At 41.0% G+C, this 19,928-nt stretch overlaps 1 protein-coding gene across 8 annotated transcripts in view; it reads left to right on the top strand.

Annotated features, from left to right (window-relative positions):
• The first annotated feature begins 3 nt into the window (after positions 1-3).
• dvl1a (dishevelled segment polarity protein 1a) overlaps positions 4-19,928 on the top strand; it is a 35,040-nt gene continuing 15,115 nt past the window's right edge. For 4 of the 8 annotated variants that reach the window (XR_007039665.1, XR_007039664.1, XM_047374986.1 and 1 more), the window contains exons 1-4: positions 4-461; positions 9,454-9,523; positions 14,424-14,545; positions 16,874-16,992. Coding sequence is in view for 6 of the 8 variants with exons in the window: in XM_047374986.1 (XP_047230942.1) it covers positions 292-461; positions 9,454-9,523; positions 14,424-14,545; positions 16,874-16,992 (481 nt within the window). In the remaining 2 variants the exon portion in view is untranslated. The remainder of the gene's footprint in view (positions 462-9,453; positions 9,524-14,423; positions 14,546-16,873; positions 16,993-19,928) is intronic. The other 4 variants (XM_047374965.1, XM_047374959.1, XM_047374942.1 and 1 more) reach the window with 3 other exon arrangements.

The raw sequence follows: 19,928 nt of genomic DNA, 5'->3' as shown, positions 1-19,928 counted from the left end.
CATATTGCAAGGATGTGGACTGTCCCTTCCTGTTTTAGTGCCGAGAGAGCCACCGTAGCGCCTCAGACAGTAGCAGGAATACGGACACCCAGAACGCGATTATGTCCGGATTTTCGCCGCGTTTGTCGGGCACACGGAGTCGCACTACGCGCCGCGGGCTGCACGGCTTTCGCTGTTAGGGAACGCTGTAATGCTGTTCTCCGGGTAGTTGGTAACATAGCAGGCCTGTTAATTGCGCTGCCAACCCTTGTTCCTTTCCTGTGTCAATGATTGTCCTCCTCTCAGTCTCTCATGGCGGAGACTAAAATAATATATCACATAGACGAGGAGGAGACTCCTTACCTGGTCAAGCTGTCCGTTCCTCCGGAGAAAGTCACTTTAGCGGATTTTAAAAATGTCCTCAACAACCGACCCGTTAATAGCTACAAATTCTTCTTCAAATCCATGGATCAGGATTTTGGGTAAGTGGCCTTCGTCGGTTATTATTACTATCCTATTCCTGTTATTAGCCAGTATGGGTTGATTATTTGCTGGGCCCAGGTATTGCATGCGACATCAAACGAATCGGGCTGCAGCCCTGTTACCTGCGTGTAAACTGTAGTTTCATGTCTGTCTCCATGCGCCTGGCACCTGCTCATTATTCCAGGCTGCCCTGCGCGCAGCGGAGGAGGCACACGAGTTGTTTGAAGTGATACCAGATCCGTCCGGAGCCCTAATGACGCAGCTCTGCATGGATTACATTCAGACCAGCCCCCCCCCCCCCCCACCCTGCTCCTCACATTAGTGACAATATTCCAACCAGCTGCAGCAGCATGAGGGTCTGACAAAAGGTTCATGCCCAGGTTCTCAGGTTTCAAAATATTTGGCCTTTCTTTCACTTTCCATTGTGCGGTTGTGGTCACAGCATGTGGGGTTGTTTTTCCAGTAGAGTCAGAGTCTGTTTTACTCATTAGTAATATCATAGGAATGAATGTGTCCTGCAGGTGGATCCTGCATTGACTTAAGGAATTATATGTAAATAATAACCTTGCATCACCTTTCTGTCTCCTTTTAAATGAAATAGTGGGTTATTACAATAACGGGTTATAAATCAGTACTGCACCAATTAAGCTTTTTCCTTCTGATACCAATTTCCAGTTTTCTTCAAGGACTGACCTGCCGATTAGCATTTTTGATAGATTTTGCTAATACCACTACACTTATATGTCACACTCTTGCATACAGTTAGTCGTTAATCAATATAAATTTGATGTAAAAGTGTGAATTTGTTTTCAATATCTAATATATTTTCTCCTGGATTTCCTGGGTTATTATTATCTAATATCTTGTTTTTTTTTAGATATTTGTTTGCAGTCTAAATGTAAACTTGTTTCAGACCAGATTAATAAGCATAAAGACAAAAGAGTGGAATAAGGTGGGCTCAACTCAGGACCTCTTACTAAGCCATCATCATTACTAGATGACCTACACAACTGCACACTTATGATGTGCAAATAATTCATAAATCTAGTACTAATCATGTGTGCCAGTTATTGTTTTATTGTCCTTGCTGACAATAAAAAAAAAAACCTAATCACATTTTGTTTTTAATAAATTCAACTTCGGCACTGGCAAAAGCTTTATGATGTTTGCAAACCCTAAAAACTTTGATTGTGGTTAGGATTGTTATTTGTTCTGTTTGAATGATTGTTCCACAGTTTTTATTGGTAGGGGTATTAAAAAAAATGCCCCCATTTCAGTCACATTTTGATGCACTTATTGTGTGAGGTTTAGCAGCAGTTACATTACTGACTGCAACTGCTGTGGCTGTGAATCATTTTGATAATGAGTAAGTTTTATTTTTAGAGCAGTTGTTCTTGTCAGGCTCTAACTTTTATCATCATTCCAACAAATAAACAAAAGCACTGTCATCAAATTTAGGTACATATTGCCAATCTCTACTGGTTTTGAGTACACCAAAAAAAGTTAAGAATTACAAGACTGTCCACATTTATTCAGTATTTAATTATTCAAGTATTCACATCTTATTTGATTTTTTTTAAACTAAAAAATTTATTGAGGTGAACGTTTTTGGTTGATGTGTTAATAGGCTAAAATGGTGAGAGGTCTTAGGTTTGATGCATTTAGCGAATAGGAAGAACCAGTGTAAAAGTTATATTTGAACTGCTGATCATCAATTAAAGTCAAAGGAAAAAATGTAAGATTCCCGTGGATTTATGGAACAAATCCATGTTTGTTCTTCTCATGGAAAGACAGAACAGTGATGGTGACTTTGCTTGCGTAGCCCACAGGCTTCTGGTTTTTGTCCTTTAATGCTATCAGATAACCTAATTACACCCTAATTACCCTATAATGAAGACAAAGTGTTGCACTTAATTGCATATAACATGTGTAAATAAGTTCTCTTTAAAGAGAAATGGAGCTTATGGAATAGAAATGTAAGCAAAAATCACATTAAAACATTTTTTGCAGCGTTTCCCAATCAGAGTTTTTTGGCCGATTTCCCATCTCCGGTTTTTGTAAAGTCCTAACCTGCCGTTTCTGATTTCTTCTTAGCAACTAAATGATTAGAGGATATCAGGACAGCATTTAAATATATATATTTTTCCAGCTTTACTGTAGGTGGTCATTAATTGCTTGTATCAGGAGCAGATTTGATGTCACACTGTTGTGAGAGAGAGTAATCACTATAAAAGATGGTTTTACTGTTACTGTTATTTTATCTTGTGTTTTTACAAGACAAAATGATCTTCATTATCAATTAACACAGCTAGCTTGGCTACCATTACTGAAACAGCTGTCTTCATGTGTGATTTAAGTCTAATGTACACCGTTACCTTAGCCTCGAGATTTCCAAAAGACTTTCCAACATTTCCAAATCCTGCATTATATCCATGATAGACAGAGGATGGAAGCTCAAAACGTGACTTTGTTGTACTCCATTTAGCCTTTCTGTTATCTGCTGAACTTCTTGCTCTCTTGCAGCCTGAACAGCAAAAATATCTCCCCATGTCATAGAAGATACCGATTTCTTTCAAATAGATTATAAGCTTTTGTGCTTTTCTGACTTTTTTAAAGCATCTCATTAATACTGAAAAAAGCTTCATTTGTGTCTCTGTCTCTGAACAACAACATCCACATGGAAGAGAAAGATTAGATTTTTCAATTTCCAGCCATTAAATCTAACTGAATATTGGATGATTCTGGTCACCAGACAAATTCTTTATGGATCTTTATTTTTTTGTCGTAATCTCATGAAGGCACACGATCTTCTGTTGAACCCTCAGTAAATGCTGGTTGCTGCAAAATAAACCGCCTTTCTTGTCCTCACCCTGGAACTCTATCCTGGTTTTCAGGATTTACACTAAGTCTCCAGTCAGCTAACAGATGATATTTTTCAATCTCGGTTCTCTTTCCATTTTGAACAGTCATTTGTGGGCCTAGTTCACAGTAATATATACTGCTGTGATCCTGAGCATGATTGGGGTAAATTATTCATCAGAGTCAAACGTCTGTCATTTCCACCGCATTCTGATCTTATGAGGGAAACTGGCTCTTCCTGGTCAGTGGACTGCTTTTCCCCGGGTCTGGCTTCCTGCCTGTCTTGCACTGCAGGCCGGGCTTCATGCGGGGCCTCAGGTGATCGACAAGCAGATTATGGAAACAAACAAAGCATATTTGCTCACTCCACATGGAGACATGACTCCATTTTCAGGATAATGGCAGACGTTCTTGCATGATTGTGCAGTGAACGGCGTATTTCCACACTGAGCTGTTTTCATCAAAAAGGCTTCTCAACATTCACTCCAGCCTTGGAGTTTAGGGTGAATATTCAAGCACTCTGGGCGCCTTATGGTACTGGCACAGAATGGAAGCAAAGCCAGTCAAAGGCAAAGAGAAAAGCGGCGCTTTGTGGTAACCATACTGGCTGTGCTGCATCCAGCCAGACAGTATGGCTGCCGGAGAATTAGCAACCACAGAATAAGACTGCAGAGCGGAGAGGGAAAACATCAAATCCCTTGCAGTTATATTCAGTGTTTGAAATGTAAATGAGCAGTCATTGCTCGGTCCTCTGTAGTAGACCCCTGTTGTGCAGAGGGTGGGGGAGCCATTTTCTTAAAGGATTTCTGGACTGCATTTATGCTGGCCATATCAGCTCTTAAAGCAACGGCCACAGAAATTTAATAAACGTCTTGCACCCTGAGCGTCTGAGCTCACCCCAGCGAACATGCCATTTCAGGTCCCCCGTTGAATCACACGGAATACATTTCTCAATGAGCTGTGACATTTGCATCCACACAGAGAACAACAACGTAAACAATACATTTGTACTGAACCTACGCTGAATATTTTCATGTTTTCTCGGTGACAACCCTCTATTTGTTAGCATGCATAAAACAGAAAGAAATTAAGCCGGGTTTGCAACGAAACAACCAACTCAGCTTTTTGGAAGCATCAAGGTGGTGTTACGAAGCTTTGCTGTCGCCGCCGGTGGTGAGTGGGTTCGAGAGCTCACTATAATTCAAGTCACAGAGACTCTCTAGTACCGAGGAAGCAGCCAAGCTGAAGGTCTGGAAGAAACAGGCTTGTTTGTGACTCAGAAAATAGAGGGGCTGGCAGGGGGATCTTTCTTTTGCTGAGATTGTGATGCAGATCCTCTGTAGTTGTAAAGGATGAAATTCTGCAGCTTCTTGCACAGATGCACTCCTTTATCTCCTTATGTGCTTTCGCTACCTGAGGATTGTGACAAATTTGAAGGCTGTGCTGCAGTTTGTTGTCATATAGCATAAACAGCAACACTTCCACTGTGATAATGATAATAATGTATTCATGATAATGTGACATGATGAGGGAAAAGTTGCCAAATCATTCAATTCAATTCAAGTCAGTTTTATTTATATTGCGCCAATTCACAACATGTCGCCTCAAGGCACTTTACAAAGTCAATTTAATCCAGTCATACAGATTTCAAGTCAGGCACATACATTCATATTAATCCCAACTGTCAAACAGTGCAGTCAAATTCAGTTTATTATTCAAATTGGTTAAAAAGTTTTTCGATCTAGGCAAACCCTATCAGATTGCATCGAGTCAGTGACTTGCAGCATTCAATGCATGTGGTGACAGTGGAGAGGAAAGCTCCCTTTTACCAGGAAGAAACCCCCAGCAGAACCAGAACTAGGCTCAGTGTGAGCGGCCATCTGCCACGACCGACCGGGGTTTGAGAGAACAGATCAGAGACAGAAAAAAAAGGAGAGCATTAAATTATCAAATTTTAGGATTTTATGCTGTTAACAATGTTATTATATAATTAATTACTAGAGATGAACCAACAGGATCATCCCTATTTACGCACCAGGCCTAAATGCTCTTTGCCCTGCATATTTATCAGAACAGCTTTTCATTATGACCTCCTTGCCATCACCCTAATATTTAGCTTCCGCCACAGATTCTCTGTCAGATTCCTGTCAGGACTCTGCCTGGGCCATTTTACTTACTTCCAGTCAGAGGAAACATGTTGGTCAAACCCAAAGCTTACTTTAAACCTAAACCTGCCAGGTGCTTAACTGCACTGTAACTCCTCAGAGTGTTAAAACCTTTATTAAATAAATCATCTAGAGCAGGGGTTTGCAACTTTTACAATCTGAAGCGCCATTTTTCCCCTTAGTCCAGCTAAATAAAACTCGTTTAGAGCCGGACCGGACCTTTTGAAAAACGACTACTTTTAATTTTTGGTAAATATCTACTATGGGAAATGTGTTGCCATTCTTAAAGCACCACAATTTTATTTCTATTTTTAGTTTTTAACATAAAGAAAAACAAAATATTTGCCAAATTTGGATCAATATATTTTCTACTCTGTTTGTGGAAAATTAAATACAAAAAAGCACATAGTTTCCAACCTAATGAGAAGAAAAATACTGTATATCTAAAACATATTACTGGTATTTTTAGTGTCATCCAATGCAATTCTACGGGAAAAACTGCTCAAACTTACATTTGTTATTATTTCTGTAATTAAAAAAACATTGGCCAGTTCTGTATAATTTTTAACCAAAGTTGTTAAGAGCCATTGCGGAAGGTCCAAAGAGCCACTGACGGCTCTGGGGCAGCAGGTTGCAGACCCCTGATCTAGACTGTGGGTCGTATCTGTTTCTAATCATTTTCCCTACAAACATTCAGCTTTCCTGTGTATACTGGCATTATCTTCAGCCCACCCCAGACTCCTGGCTGCCGCTGTGTGCCGATTTCTACCTCCTGGTTTTTGGTTCAGGCTCAAAATTACCCACCCTGTTCTCCTTTCAAAGCCCAGACAAACATGCATAATGTTCTCCAGCTAGACAAATATGAGAATATTCTGTGATTGTTGGGATATATCTAACTGCACAATCTGTTGAAGCTTTCTGCTGTAAGAAGTCCGAGTAGCGACAGTTCTGCACAGCAAACTCCATGCCTCTCTACACATGGTTTGTTTGTGTTTGTCTCTGCAACATTTTTAGTGTCTGATCATGTTAGCAGTTCAAGAAGGCAACACAAACCGGTCCTGATATCAGATGGAAGCTGTTAAAGATGTAATCTGGTATCGATTGAGTGGTTTTTGGCACGACATGCTTCATGGCAAAAAAAAAAAAAGCAGTTGGTAATCTGTTTGAGTGAAGCAGCTCAATCCTGACAAACAGTAGGAAGAAGCATGGCTGTGTTATTTATTCAGACCACTCCCACATCCTCGCAAGTCACCTTACAGCTGGAGAGAAGAGGATGCAAACACTTCCTACCTAACAAGCAGCCGTCCCGGGACGGTCGGGCCCTCGTCTCCCTCCAATTTCCTCCCTTAGGTGGAACCTGCAACAGCAGCGGAGTCTTTGCTCGGCAGTTCCAGCCACAAGGCTGTGTTATCTCTGCCCACCACTCCCAGCTATACAGCTCCCAAAGCAGTGCACACACCCTTAGCTAATCATTTCAGTTAACGGGGAAGTTCTGGCAAACATGAAGTGCTGAAGAAAAACAGCTATAAAGTCACTGCCAAAGACAACCCTGCGTATAATCTTCTTAGGATTCCCTGATGCTATCAAGTCGTGCCTCTCCCTTTTTATAAATCCCGTTCAAAGCCAGGGAGCTAATATGAGACTTCCACAGAGTTTCAGAAACACTTGGTTGTAAAAAATCAGGGAAAATCCCCAGAATAAAACAACACAAGGACATGCAGAAGAGCATTAGCATGGAAACTGGGAAATATGTTGGGATGTTACTGTAAGCCACTTCATGTCCGCCCCCTCTGCTAACACCACACTTGATCTGTGTGACACCGACCAAGCAGGTGTGGTGACTGCTTGCTGCTAAACTGTGTCCCAGGAGGTCAAAGGGTAACTGTCAGGTATTTTTGTTGGAAATGTACTGCCGAATGCACCGAGAGAGCCTCTCACACTGGATGACTCTATTAATACACTGTGCTGCTCCCTGACACCCTGTCGCCACAGCTCTGACTCATCCATCTACACATCATTCATCCATCCATCCATCCATCCCACGGTTGAATAATTATACAGCAGAAAATTACAATCTTGCACTGGGTGCTCATTTATTGGCGATTTCATCCATTTTCAGCAAGATCAAAATAACACTCCTACACCCAAATAGAGTATAAAAAAGACACCTAACCTTTTTTCTCGCTGTCTGACATCAATTCAGACTATACTTGTCCTGTTTACCTGGGATTTTAGTTAGGATCACTAAAATTATATATATTTGTTAAATACCAGGATAATGAGGGAGATAATATTTTTTTTAAAGATTTTTTGGGCACCAGTGGCCTTTATTAACAATTACCAGACGGGAAATTGGCAGAGAGGGAAGTGGTTAAGACTTGCAGCAAAGGTTTCAAGGTAAGGGAATTGAACCTGGGTCAGCGGCGTCAAGGACTATAGCCATCCTGCTTTACGGCTACACCACTCAACGCCCCAGGTGATCATTTTGTAGAGAATTTTTTTCACTGTCTTGAAATTCTGAAAGGTTCATGAATTTCCTTAGTATTTGGTAGAATTGCCTTTTAAACTGCATGACTTGGGTCACACGTTTTGGTTATCCATGCACTACATTCTCACTATTGTTTGGCCCAGTTCTGTCAGAACCCCTGTAACTGAGTCAGGTTTGTAGGCCACCTAGCTCACACACATCTTTTCAGTTCAACCTGCAATTGTTTTATGGAACAGAGATCATTGCTTTCAGATGGCCTATCAAAAACATTGACTTCTCTACTTTGTAACTATTTAGGTGGTATGTTTTGGGTCATTGGATGACCCAGTTGTGCCCAAGCTTTAATTCCCTGAATGATGACTTGAAATGTTGCTTAAATATTTCCACTGAATATTTTCTCATTTTGATGCCATTTATTTTGTTGAAGTGTGCCTGTCCCTCCTGTAGCAAAACATCTCTACATGTTTTGACCACCCCCACCCTTTAGAACTGAGGTGGTGTTCTCAAGCTTTCAAGCTACCCCCTTTTTTCCTCCAAATGTGACTGTAGCCATTGTGATTAAACACTTTTAAGTTTCAGTTTTAGTTTCTGGAACAACCCAGAAAGCATCAGTTCTACTGGAACATCAGCAGCACTGTTGGGTTTGCATGAACATAAAATGAGTGCCTTCTGAGAAAGACTCTGTCCTCCATAATTTACACCTTCAAGCTCGATATAAATTTACAGTTTCCCACATGGACAAGCCAAAATGCCTTCTGCAGAAAGGTTTGATGGGCAACATGTCCCAAAGGTGAAGCTGTAGCGCCACAGTGACTAGAGGTTTGAATGGATACACGTAGGGGGCTTTTTAAACTTGACAATACTGTACCAGCTGTAAAGCATGGTGGTGGTAGCATCATTCTGTGGTGCTGTTTCACTGCCAGGGGGACTGGATTTCCTAACAGGTATGTAATCCTACAACTAGCATTGGAATGGAAAAGCAGCCTAAGGTTCTGAAATAGCCTTTCCCCAACTGTTTTTAAGCTTGTTATTTGATATAAAAAAGTACGTGGTCGGGGTGCAACTAGCTAAATTTATCCAAATGTTAGTCGGGGTGTATGTGTATATTTAGCTATCTAGCCTTCAAGCTCACTGTGAATCATGAAAGCCTTTGCAGGTTATAATTTCTGATTTATGGTTGTGTCTTTCGTCAAACACAGTAGTTCATCTCACCCTGCTGTGCTTGGTGTAACTGGGCGAACAAACTTGGATGTTCAAGTGTTACTGACACAGACTGTCATCAGTTCTGCTCATTAAAGCTTACCATGTTTGATAAAGCTGTCAGAGCCATGCCTTCTAAGTGCGAATGTCGCTGTGTGTGTGCCAGCGACGTGGAAAAGTTAAGGTTTTCCAGGTTATCTATTGTCTGGTTGAAGTGACTATGTATCCTTCCGCCTCCCAGTCAGTTAGCCTGATCCGGTGTGTCTTCCCTCTCCCCAGGGTTGTCAAAGAAGAGATTTCCGATGACAACGCCAAGCTGCCGTGTTTCAACGGGCGGGTAGTGTCTTGGGTAAGTGAGATGGATGGTGCGGCCTTGCTGCCCCTCTCTCCCAGTCTGTTTACTGTGAAGCCTCAGCTGTATGTGAAATGTAGATCATTCAGGTTTAGAAATGTAGCACCTCCTCAGAGATTCTTAAAAATTTGTTCCTGCCATTCAGCTGCAGAGTGCAGGTGTAAGTGGTGCCATTAGATATTAACATCCTCCTATTTTAGATTTAATACTGTTATTCTAATCTTATCAGCTAATGCTGTATTGAATTAAGTACCCCTGTAGTGTTTTGTGGTAATGGACTATAAACATGGCTGTAAACCAGAGCTTCCCTTTGGGAACAAAAAAGGTTTGTGGTATCGGTGAGAGGAGGATTTACATCTTCATCATTGTTTTGTCCCACAGGACACTTAGGTTAAAGGTTTGCCTTTTAATGTTGATCTAAAACTAAACTCAAGGATTTATAATTTTGTTTGACAGGCTGCTTATTCAATCAGCTTCATGAATCTTTTGTGTTACTGCTCAGTTTTATTTTATTTTGTTACTTTCCTTTATTGATCTCTGAGGGGAAAGTCATTATTCTGCCAGCCTGCCTTTATAGGGAGGTCAGATGTCAGGATTAACTACACTGGGTTGGCTGTGCACTTGTGAGAAACTGCCATGCTCAATAACAGTTAATTAGCATTGATGGTCAGTGACAGCAGGACATGATTTTGATCAAACCCTGAATTTTTGCATCTTTACGACGGAACTTATACATTAATTTGAATTTATTTATGAAAGGGGACATTGCTATATTTAAAACAAAATTGCTGCTCTGCATATTGCCCCTCTAGCCAGTAGGTAATATGCAAATCAGTCCCTGACTAATCATGATAAGCTATAAAGATAAAGCAAGATCAAACAACGTTTCAGAAACTACCTGGTTAAATCAATGTAGAAATATACAAATTAAAATCAGACTATTTAAAAATGACATGAATTGTTGCTATAGGCATGGGCCAGTATGAGATCCTATGCTCACCTTGAGTAATAATACAACCGTTGAGTATTAGTTTGTTTTTAAAAAAAAAAAACAACTATCAAAACATGTATAATATGACCTAGTTTCTCAAATTTAACACTAGCAAAACGCCAAATATTTTGTACTGCTTCTGAATTAACAGTAGTAGTGAATTCTACCGCTGATTGTTATTTTGTTTTTAATAATTTGACATTAGCAAAAATGTAGGTTAAACATCCTCTAAATCTAGTAGTTTTCAGTTTGTTATTGAGTAAGATACAGGGGTTGGACAATGAAACTGAAACACCTGTCATTTTAGTGTGTGAGGTTTCATGGCTAAGTTGGACCAGCCTGGTAGCCAGTCTTCATTGATTGCACATTGCACCAGTAAGAGCAGAGTGTGAAGGTTCAATTAGCAGGGTAAGAGCACAGTTTTGCTCAAAATATTGAAATGCACACAACATTATGGGTGACATACCAGAGTTCAAAAGAGGACAAATTGTTGGTGCACGTCTTGCTGGTGCATCTGTGACCAAGACAGCAAGTCTTTGTGATGTATCAAGAGCCACGGTATCCAGGGTAATGTCAGCATACCACCAAGAAGGACCAACCACATCCAACAGGATTAACTGTGGACGCAAGAGGAAGCTATCTGAAAGGGATGTTCGGGTGCTAACCCGGATTGTATCCAAAAAACATAAAACCACGGCTGCTCAAATCACGGCAGAATTAAATATGCACCTCAACTCTCCTGTTTCAACCAGAACTGTCCGTCGGGATCTCCACAGGGTCAATATACACGGCCGGGCTGCTATAGCCAAACCTTTGGTCACTCATGCCAATGCCAAACGTTGGTTTCAATGGTGCAAGGAACACAAATCTTGGGCTGTGGACAATGTGAAACATGTATTGTTCTCTGATGAGTCCACCTTTACTGTTTTCCCTACATCCGGGAGAGTTACGGTGTGGAGAAGCCCCAAAGAAGCGTACCACCCAGACTGTTGCATGCCCAGAGTGAAGCATGGGGGTGGATCAGTGATGGTTTGGGCTGCCATATCATGGCATTCCCTTGGCCCAATACTTGTGCTAGATGGGCGCGTCACTGCCAAGGACTACCGAACCATTCTTGAGGACCATGTGCATCCAATGGTTCAAACATTGTATCCTGAAGGCGGTGTCGTGTATCAGGATGACAATGCACCAATATACACAGCAAGACTGGTGAAAGATTGGTTTGATGAACATGAAAGTGAAGTTGAACATCTCCCATGGCCTGCACAGTCACCAGATCTAAATATTATTGAGCCACTTTGGGGTGTTTTGGAGGAGCGAGTCAGGAAACGTTTTCCTCCACCAGTATCACATAGTGACCTGGTCACTATCCTGCAAGAAGAATGGCTTAAAATCCCTCTGACCACTGTGCAGGACTTGTATATGTCATTCCCAAGACGAATTGACGCTGTATTGGCCGCAAAAGGTCTAATAAATTATTGTGGTCTAAAACCAGGTGTTTCAGTTTCATTGTCCAACCCCTGTATATAATACTATGTACAGAATTACAAACTGATATTAGCTAGTTAGTAAGCTGGCCTATCTGCTTAAGTAGCTAGCCTGTTTAACAGTTATTGATCACTCTTAGGTATAATTTCTCACATGTCCATCTATGACATCCATTATGACTAACTACATAACAATGATTTACGTTAATAAAAACAGTCATGGGAAGTATTAGGTCTAAGAACAAAATCTAGGTTCAGACACAGGAAGTTTGATTGTCATCAGTTTGATAGGCATTGATGTTCGAAAACGAATTTAAAATACACTCTGAAACTGATTACTCCAAGTTTGTAAAAGACTGAAATCCCAATAAACTGTTGTGAAATAAACAGCAATACTTGCATGTAAACGGAGAGGATTTCGATTATAACTTCACTTGTTAAACCACTAATAATTTTCTTAATAAAGAGATTAATGCCTTCTGTTTATGTACATAGTATGTGGTTGGTTTTACCTTATGCCCTGCATCTATGTGCTGAATATTATCATCTACTGTGCTGTAGTGTAATCAGTTTTCTTGCTTGTATTTATTGAATAGAAAGGTACTTTTTGGGGACAGTTTTTTAAAATGTCATATAGATAAACTACAGCACACTGTGCTCTCTATCTAATAAATATGATTTTCCGGGGTTATCTTACAAAGACAGATTTTACTTAGACTTTAACCAAAGAGAAATCCTAATTTGATTGAAATTGGAATATCTGATTTGTCTGAAGCAAACACTGTTGATTAAAAAATGATCTGAATCAAGTAAAGCCTAAACTAATTTGCAATGTCAGTCCTTATTTGTTTTTTGGTTACATAAAACAAAAAATAAATTTTATAAAGTTTAAAATGCAAATACAAAACAAATTAAAAATAATAGCTCGCTGAGACCAAACAGTACATAGCAGAATAACTGATAATTACACCCATCAGATGTAATAAAACAGGGTGGTGATCATTCATGACTACATAGTTGGTCTTTCTTAGGAAACTGCAGTTTTCATCTAAAATGATGCCAGTTGGAGTTCAACTTTACACCAAGATTTTTTTAATTTTGAGACTTGTGTTAATAAGTTGCTGATTGACAGTAATTACATTTGATCAAAGATTGGGCCCTTCAAGAAAGTACGATTGACATTTTATTTTTCTATTTATATGAGACATGACTTTTCAAACCATGCTGAAGTAGACTATAAATATAAAGACAGTTGTGTTGAAGCAAATGATACTAAATCCTGACCATCTACATACAAAACTGTATCATAAGCACTTACAACTACACTGGTACTCGATTTTGGCAAATCATTTAAATGCAACCTGAAAAGAAGTAAGCCAAGAAGTGAACTTCGCGGTGCACCTATATTAATTTTATTTTATTGGTCTGATGTAATATTCTAATCTTAAATGTCATGTTTTAATAAGCATTGGCAGAAAATCATCATAATTAACAGAAACAAAGACTTGAAAACATCAGCCTGTGTGTAATTGATCCATATAATGTGTTACTTAGTGAACTGAGTTACTGAGGTAAATGAACTTTTCAATAAAATATTCTAGTTTATTGAATTTGACTGTATTTCTCTCATAACAATGGATTCACGGTTTAATACTACTTAACACTGACCAGGTGATGACTTCTAGCATCACTTGATCACTAGCAGTTTCAGATGCTAATCAGAAACTGCTAATCAGAGTGTTTAGGATGAATACTTAATTATAAAAGATTTGTGTTTAGATTTCTGGATATTTTCTCATGTGAATTTGACTCGTAGGAAGTATTTATATTTGAGTCCATCACACAGTATCATTAGGACATTTTTTGTGCATCGACTTGGTTTAGCTGTCTTTGGCTTTACAGAAATGTCTGATTTCACATGTTGTAAAATGTACTGCAGTCAGACAGCTTATTTGTGCTGTTCTAGTAGGGTTCTAGAGGAAAGGTCACACTGAAGAAGAAATCTGCCATTACTGAGACCAGACAGCACACAGCTGGAACTAAGGGTGTTGCAAAGTTCATGAATACTGGCATTCACAAAAACTCTCCACTACCTTCACCATGATGGCACACTGCATTAGAATAAGCATAGTCACTTACAGTTGCTAATCTGCACATGGTGTCAGCTATAAACTTCACTACTCTGGCTCAGATGAAAGATTGGCTCATTGAGCACCATTCTTTGCATGGAAACAATGCTTTGTAAAAGCAGTGCGTTTTTGAGACTGTACTTTTAAAGCATTTTCCTGTATTCTAACCATGGGAACGAGTGCTGCTGTAGTAGCATCATCAGTTTGCTTGATACATGTTTCCTCAGTGACTGAACTTCTGCAATTTAAAAATAACTGATCATTTCCTTTTTAATCTTGCTCCTTTTCAGCTGGTCCTGGCAGAGAGTGCACACTCTGATGGAGGGTCTCAGTGCACAGAGAGCCATCCAGAGCTCCCCCCTCCCCTCGAAAGAACAGGGGGCATTGGAGACTCCCGACCCCCCTCCTTCCAGTAAGTAGCCTGTTTGCCGCATGTCATGTATGCAGGGTTACATGCAGGCATGCTGGCAGATGTTATCAAGCACACAGTCACATGCGCTGCCTGAGCTGTTTCTGCTGCAGCTGGCCCATATGTGCTAATTAAAAGTCATCATCATCCTCATCAACTCATATAAGAAGTGTAGGTGGCTGCTCATGGCGAGGTGTGATTATATACCGTGAAGAAGTGTCCTGAAGCTCCGAGTGTTGGAGCAGGCATGGTTGTGAGAATTTCTCCCACTTGTTTAGCTGCTCCTTCCCACCCACGCACCCATGAAGCGTGGAGTTAGTCCACTCATCTATGTAAACATGATGCGCTCGCCATCAGTGCTGCTGATGCTTGAAATAGCCTCTGCAGCGTAAACATCTTCAGGCAAATACTAGCTCTCAGTGAGGCTCATTGTGTTCAGTCACTCAGACCATTCATCTGTGCACAGCTAATAAAGACGCGCAGGCCCCAAAAACACATCGGCGCTTCGAAGGTCAAAAATGGAGATGTTGTTCACAGCTTAACTGTGGACACCTCAGCGTGGACTTTCGCTTAAACCTGGCAGATTATAAATTACCACACCAGTCGCCAAGTAGAAGTCCCTTGCTTATTTTAGCTGGAAGGGCACTAGAGGTGAGAGGTTGTTGCCATTACAACGCCACAGCAATATGACTGAGGCTCTATATTGAGAACATGCAATCTGTCATGTCTCAGTCTATCTCTTTATCCACTGTTTGACATCTCAGCTCGCTTTGCCCTCTATGGACTGCTCCCTACAGCCTGGCTGTCAGCCTTCTTGATGATTTTATTGTTCCCAGCCTGCTTTCACTGCTGCCCCCTTGTGGGGTGAACAGCAACATGCGCCACCCCCCTTCCTTCCTCTTGTGCTCTACCTTTCTCTTCCTCTCTTTGAGGCACACTAGCAGGCCTTTCTCCTAGAGAAGCAGCGTGGTGTGTTACCTATGCCGAAGCTCCCTTCTCCCTGAAATGAATCCAGCCTTTTCTACCCCTTTACCTCTCTCTCTTGAATATCATTACCTCTTTATTTCTTTGGGTTTTATTCATGCATTTCTTGTGTTTGTCTGCATGAATAGCTTTATTTGAAAAATAGGTGTTTTGGGGTGAGAAGGACACACAGCTGATGTAGCTCTGCTTGCTAATCCGGATTAAAACACGCATCTCTATTTCCCAAGAGAGGCAGCAATGACTGGCAGCAGTGGGGAGAGGGGGGAATATTAAAAGAGGGACAGCAATTGTTCACCGCTGCAGCACCCTCGCCTCTGTGATAATCTCCCCCTGGATCAGTGGCCATCGACACCTCTCGCTGCCGTCTAATTGGCTCTGGATAGAAGGCGCGAGTTGCAGTTCACATTTGCATGCATGCACTGACCTGCGCCAGGTGCACCCATTAGTCCTATACAGTTGAAGCGTGCAAGCACAGCCCATTGAGCTCTACATCCCGCTGAGTGAACACAGCAGATGCAGAGTCCTGTCTGCTCTGTTATGTTTAATTTGCATGGATTATCCACACACTGCCGCTGAGGTATGAGAGGATATTGTTTTGAAACAAGGCTGGATGGTGTTTGTGTCACAAGTATGAATCTGTTTGCATCTGAGAGCTGTCATTTGAGAATGAATGCATGCATTCTACTTGTGATTGTTCATGCAGGTGTTTCTCACCTGCCTAAGTATGTGTGACAGACGGGCAGGGTTGAGCTGAGTTCTCACCAGCTTCAGGTTTCCAAGGAGCCCAGTGGTAGAGTGAGTCCCTTAACCCCCAGTGCCTGAGGCCACTGTGTTTCCAGCCCTCTGACAGAATAACAATCTGCTTCGACAATCCTCCTTAACCTCAAGTACACAGGCCAAATCATTGCTTAGCCCACACCTGATCTACCACTTTTAACTTTTTATGCGATCTGTCACTCTCACCTCTCTGTCTCTCCCCAAATCACGCTCCAGGCACCATCTTGGCTTTTCAGTAAGTCTCATTAATGCCAGCATTGTCCAAAACGACTCCATCTCAGGCTATCTGGTCATTAATGACACTTAGTGCAAAACACATCACACACCACAAAACAATGTATCTGCTATTTTGGCCCCACCGGGAGTGAATTTAAAACACAGTGGCAATACAAGTAGCATATTCCCCTGAGCCTAAATGGCAGAGGAACTGATATTGTAACAGACAGAAGGATGCTGTAGTTGGAGAATATGTTTGTGAGAGACTGGCTGGCTGGAGAATTACTTCAAAACACTCTCTGTGGCAGCATTGTTGGAAAAAGAAACAGAAGTTTTCCAATGTGTGTGTTGCAGTGCCAACGCAGTGAGCAGCCGTGACGGCCTGGACACAGAGACGGGCACAGAGTCTCTGCTGAGCCACCGCAGAGAGCGTGAGAGAGAGCGTGCACGAAGGAGAGCTCGAGAGACTGAGCGTGAGTATTATCAGCCGAGAAAAGATTGATTAAAAAAAAAAAATCTCATCTTATTATGTTTACATTTCAATTCCTACTAGTTGAACTCAGCAGAAGTCCTCACCCTAAAAAAAACAATCAAACAGCAGATAGGTGCAGCTAGTCAGATAATAACCATGCTCTTCTTGGCTTCTTCGCTGAAAAATGCTTGCCTTGCCCGTCCTGTCTGTTTAGGCAGTCGGATGTTTTTGGGTAGGTTTGCATTTGTGCCATACTCGTCCCATTTCTACGTTAGATTGAACAGCGCTTCATGAGATGCTCAAGGGTTGGAATATTGTTTTAAATTTAACTCTGCTTTAAACTTCTCCGCAACACATGAGAACCATGTGGCACTTTACAACAATAAACTACTTTGTATTGGCTACATAAAATGGTGTTAACATAAATTAAAGATTGTAGTTGTAATGTGACAAAATGTAACCAAGTGTAAAGGATATGAATACTTCTACAGGGCACTCTGTATCTACAAAGAAACTACTGAGGTTTGAGTGGTTCATCTTGTACTATAACCATGGCAAACCAAGAAGCACATCCAGATTCTCAGATAAAAAAAAAATAAGAAGTGAATGAGCTGACTATGTCTTAAAGTTTCTGGAATTTACTGTCTTGCCCAATAATCCACTGCTTTTGTGTGCGTGTGTGTGTGTGTGTGTCTTGTCTCCGGATTATGGATGGAGGGTGATTTCCTCCAGTCAGTCACACTCCAGTCCCCAAGGATGGTTAGATCCTGTCATAGGACTACTTTTTTTAGGAAATGTTGGGGGGAAATTTGTAGAAGTTGTTTTTGAAATACAAACCACTCTGAGATATTCATTCTGGAAATTATATTCTTGACTAAAGAGATGATTTAGTTAAGATATGTTTTTGTGTCACAGATTGCGCTGGCCTCCATTCTGCTGTTGCTGTTTACAGCTGAACTGGATGTTGCTCTCCCTCCGTGCCTGTTCCCCTGTCCTCTCTTCACAGCGAGCCTGGCTCTGTACATCCTGCGCCGCTGGCTCATTAACCGAATACTTATTAATTTATGTGGAGCAATTAGCATGACAGAGCTCAGCATCAGTTTAAGGTTGTAGGAAGGGCTCTGCTGGAATCACATTCAACCATATTCTTAATGCAACTGTATGTATAAAATGCCATGAAAAAGTATTCATACCTCTTGAACCTTTCCACATTTTGCTACGATGCAACCATAAAGTTCAGTGTATTGTATTGGGATTTTATATGATAGGCTACAATTTAGTGGATAACTATAAAGTTGAAGAAAATGGAAAAACAAAATGCTTGTAGAAGTTTTTACAAATAAAAATCTGAAAACTGTGGCTGACATTTACTCTAAATTAAATCCAGTGCATTCAGAAGCCACCTAACTACTAAATAGAGTTCATCTGTGTGTAACTTAATCTTAGCAACCAGCATCAAGACTAAGGAACACATCACAGGGGTCAGGGATAAAGTTGTGGAGATGTTTGAACCACAACCATTCAGTCTTTTATCCAAAAATCGAATAATTATGGCACAACTGCAAAACAGATATCCACTGCTCAGGATTATGCACCATTATGTTGACTGGTCAGTTATTTGTCTTGCATTCCCCAAGTCCTGGTCCTCATGAAAGTGTGGTAAAAAAAAAAACACTCTTAAAGGAAACCCATAAGAGGTTTGGAATAAAGGTTGCCACAAGCCATGAAGGTCCAGCTTGGCATTGAAGGGGACAAAGCAAATGTGTAGAAAAAAATGAACTGGTCAAATGAGTACAAAATCGATCTTTTGCACCTCAACCTGAATGCACCATCCCTACAGTGAAACATGGTGATGACAGCATCATGCTGTAGGGATGCTTCTCTGCAGCAGGGGCAATGGAAAGTAGTTAGAGATAATGGTAAAATGGATGGACCTAAATACACAACAATCCTGGGAGAAAACCTGCTAGAGGCTACAAAAGGACACTGACAATAGCCATACAGACAGAGCTGCAGTGGAATAGTTTAGCTCGAAGCATATTCATCTGTCAGAGCATCCCTGTCATATTCCCAACATAAATCCTGTTGATAATCTGTGGTAAATTTTGGAAACAATTCTTCACAAATGCTCTATGTCTAATCTGGCTGAGTCTAAGCTATTTTGCAAAGAAGAATCGGTAAAAATCTCCATCTATAGATGCATAAAACAGATAGACCATAGCTGTAGTTTGAGTAGATCTATCCTATAAATCCCAATAGAATACCCTGAAGTTTGTAGGTGTAGCATGAAAAAGCTCAGCTTGTATTAATACTTCTGCAGTGCTCTGTATTTCCAGTGATTTATCTCAGAATACTCTGCTGGATCTTATAAGGATTTGGCAACAGATTCCTTGTTAATGCTGTTACAAGCAAATTGAACATCTGCTGTTTTGGTTTTGTTTTTGAGTGATATATTACCCAGACAAACAAACTGGGCTTCCTTCTGTGTTCTGCAGTTTGATTACGTATGGGTCGCATCCAGTACTACTCCTTCACAAAACACTGCCCCTCTTTCCGTCTCGCTGCCCCTTGTTGTCTGTAAGTTTGTTAGAGCTAATTAAATGAAACCACCAGAGGGAGGCAGGATGGCCCCTTAGGGCTCACCAGCAACTCAGTGGCTCATAAATCTGGCATGCAGGACCTGGTGAAATGTAATTTAATTTGGCTCAGTGTGAAGGGCTGGATGTGAAGACATATGAAGAGGGAAGTAAGGGGCCCCGCCCTGCTGTCTCGCTGCCTGCAGCACCATGATCATCATCGGCAGTAGGAATTTCCCTGACACCTTATCCACATGCTTTAGGTGGTTCCTTCTCAGTGTGAGAACACTTGCTACTGCACAGTGATAAGTTGAAGTGCATAACCCCAGTAAGTTTATCTACTCATATCTGAAAATTAAAT

Source organism: Girardinichthys multiradiatus, chromosome 1 (genome assembly GCF_021462225.1).
Source record: "Girardinichthys multiradiatus isolate DD_20200921_A chromosome 1, DD_fGirMul_XY1, whole genome shotgun sequence".
NCBI classification, from domain to species: Eukaryota; Metazoa; Chordata; class Actinopteri; order Cyprinodontiformes; family Goodeidae; genus Girardinichthys; species Girardinichthys multiradiatus.
Note: the sequence above shows the minus strand (reverse complement) of the source record. Positions and strands in the feature narration are given on the sequence as shown.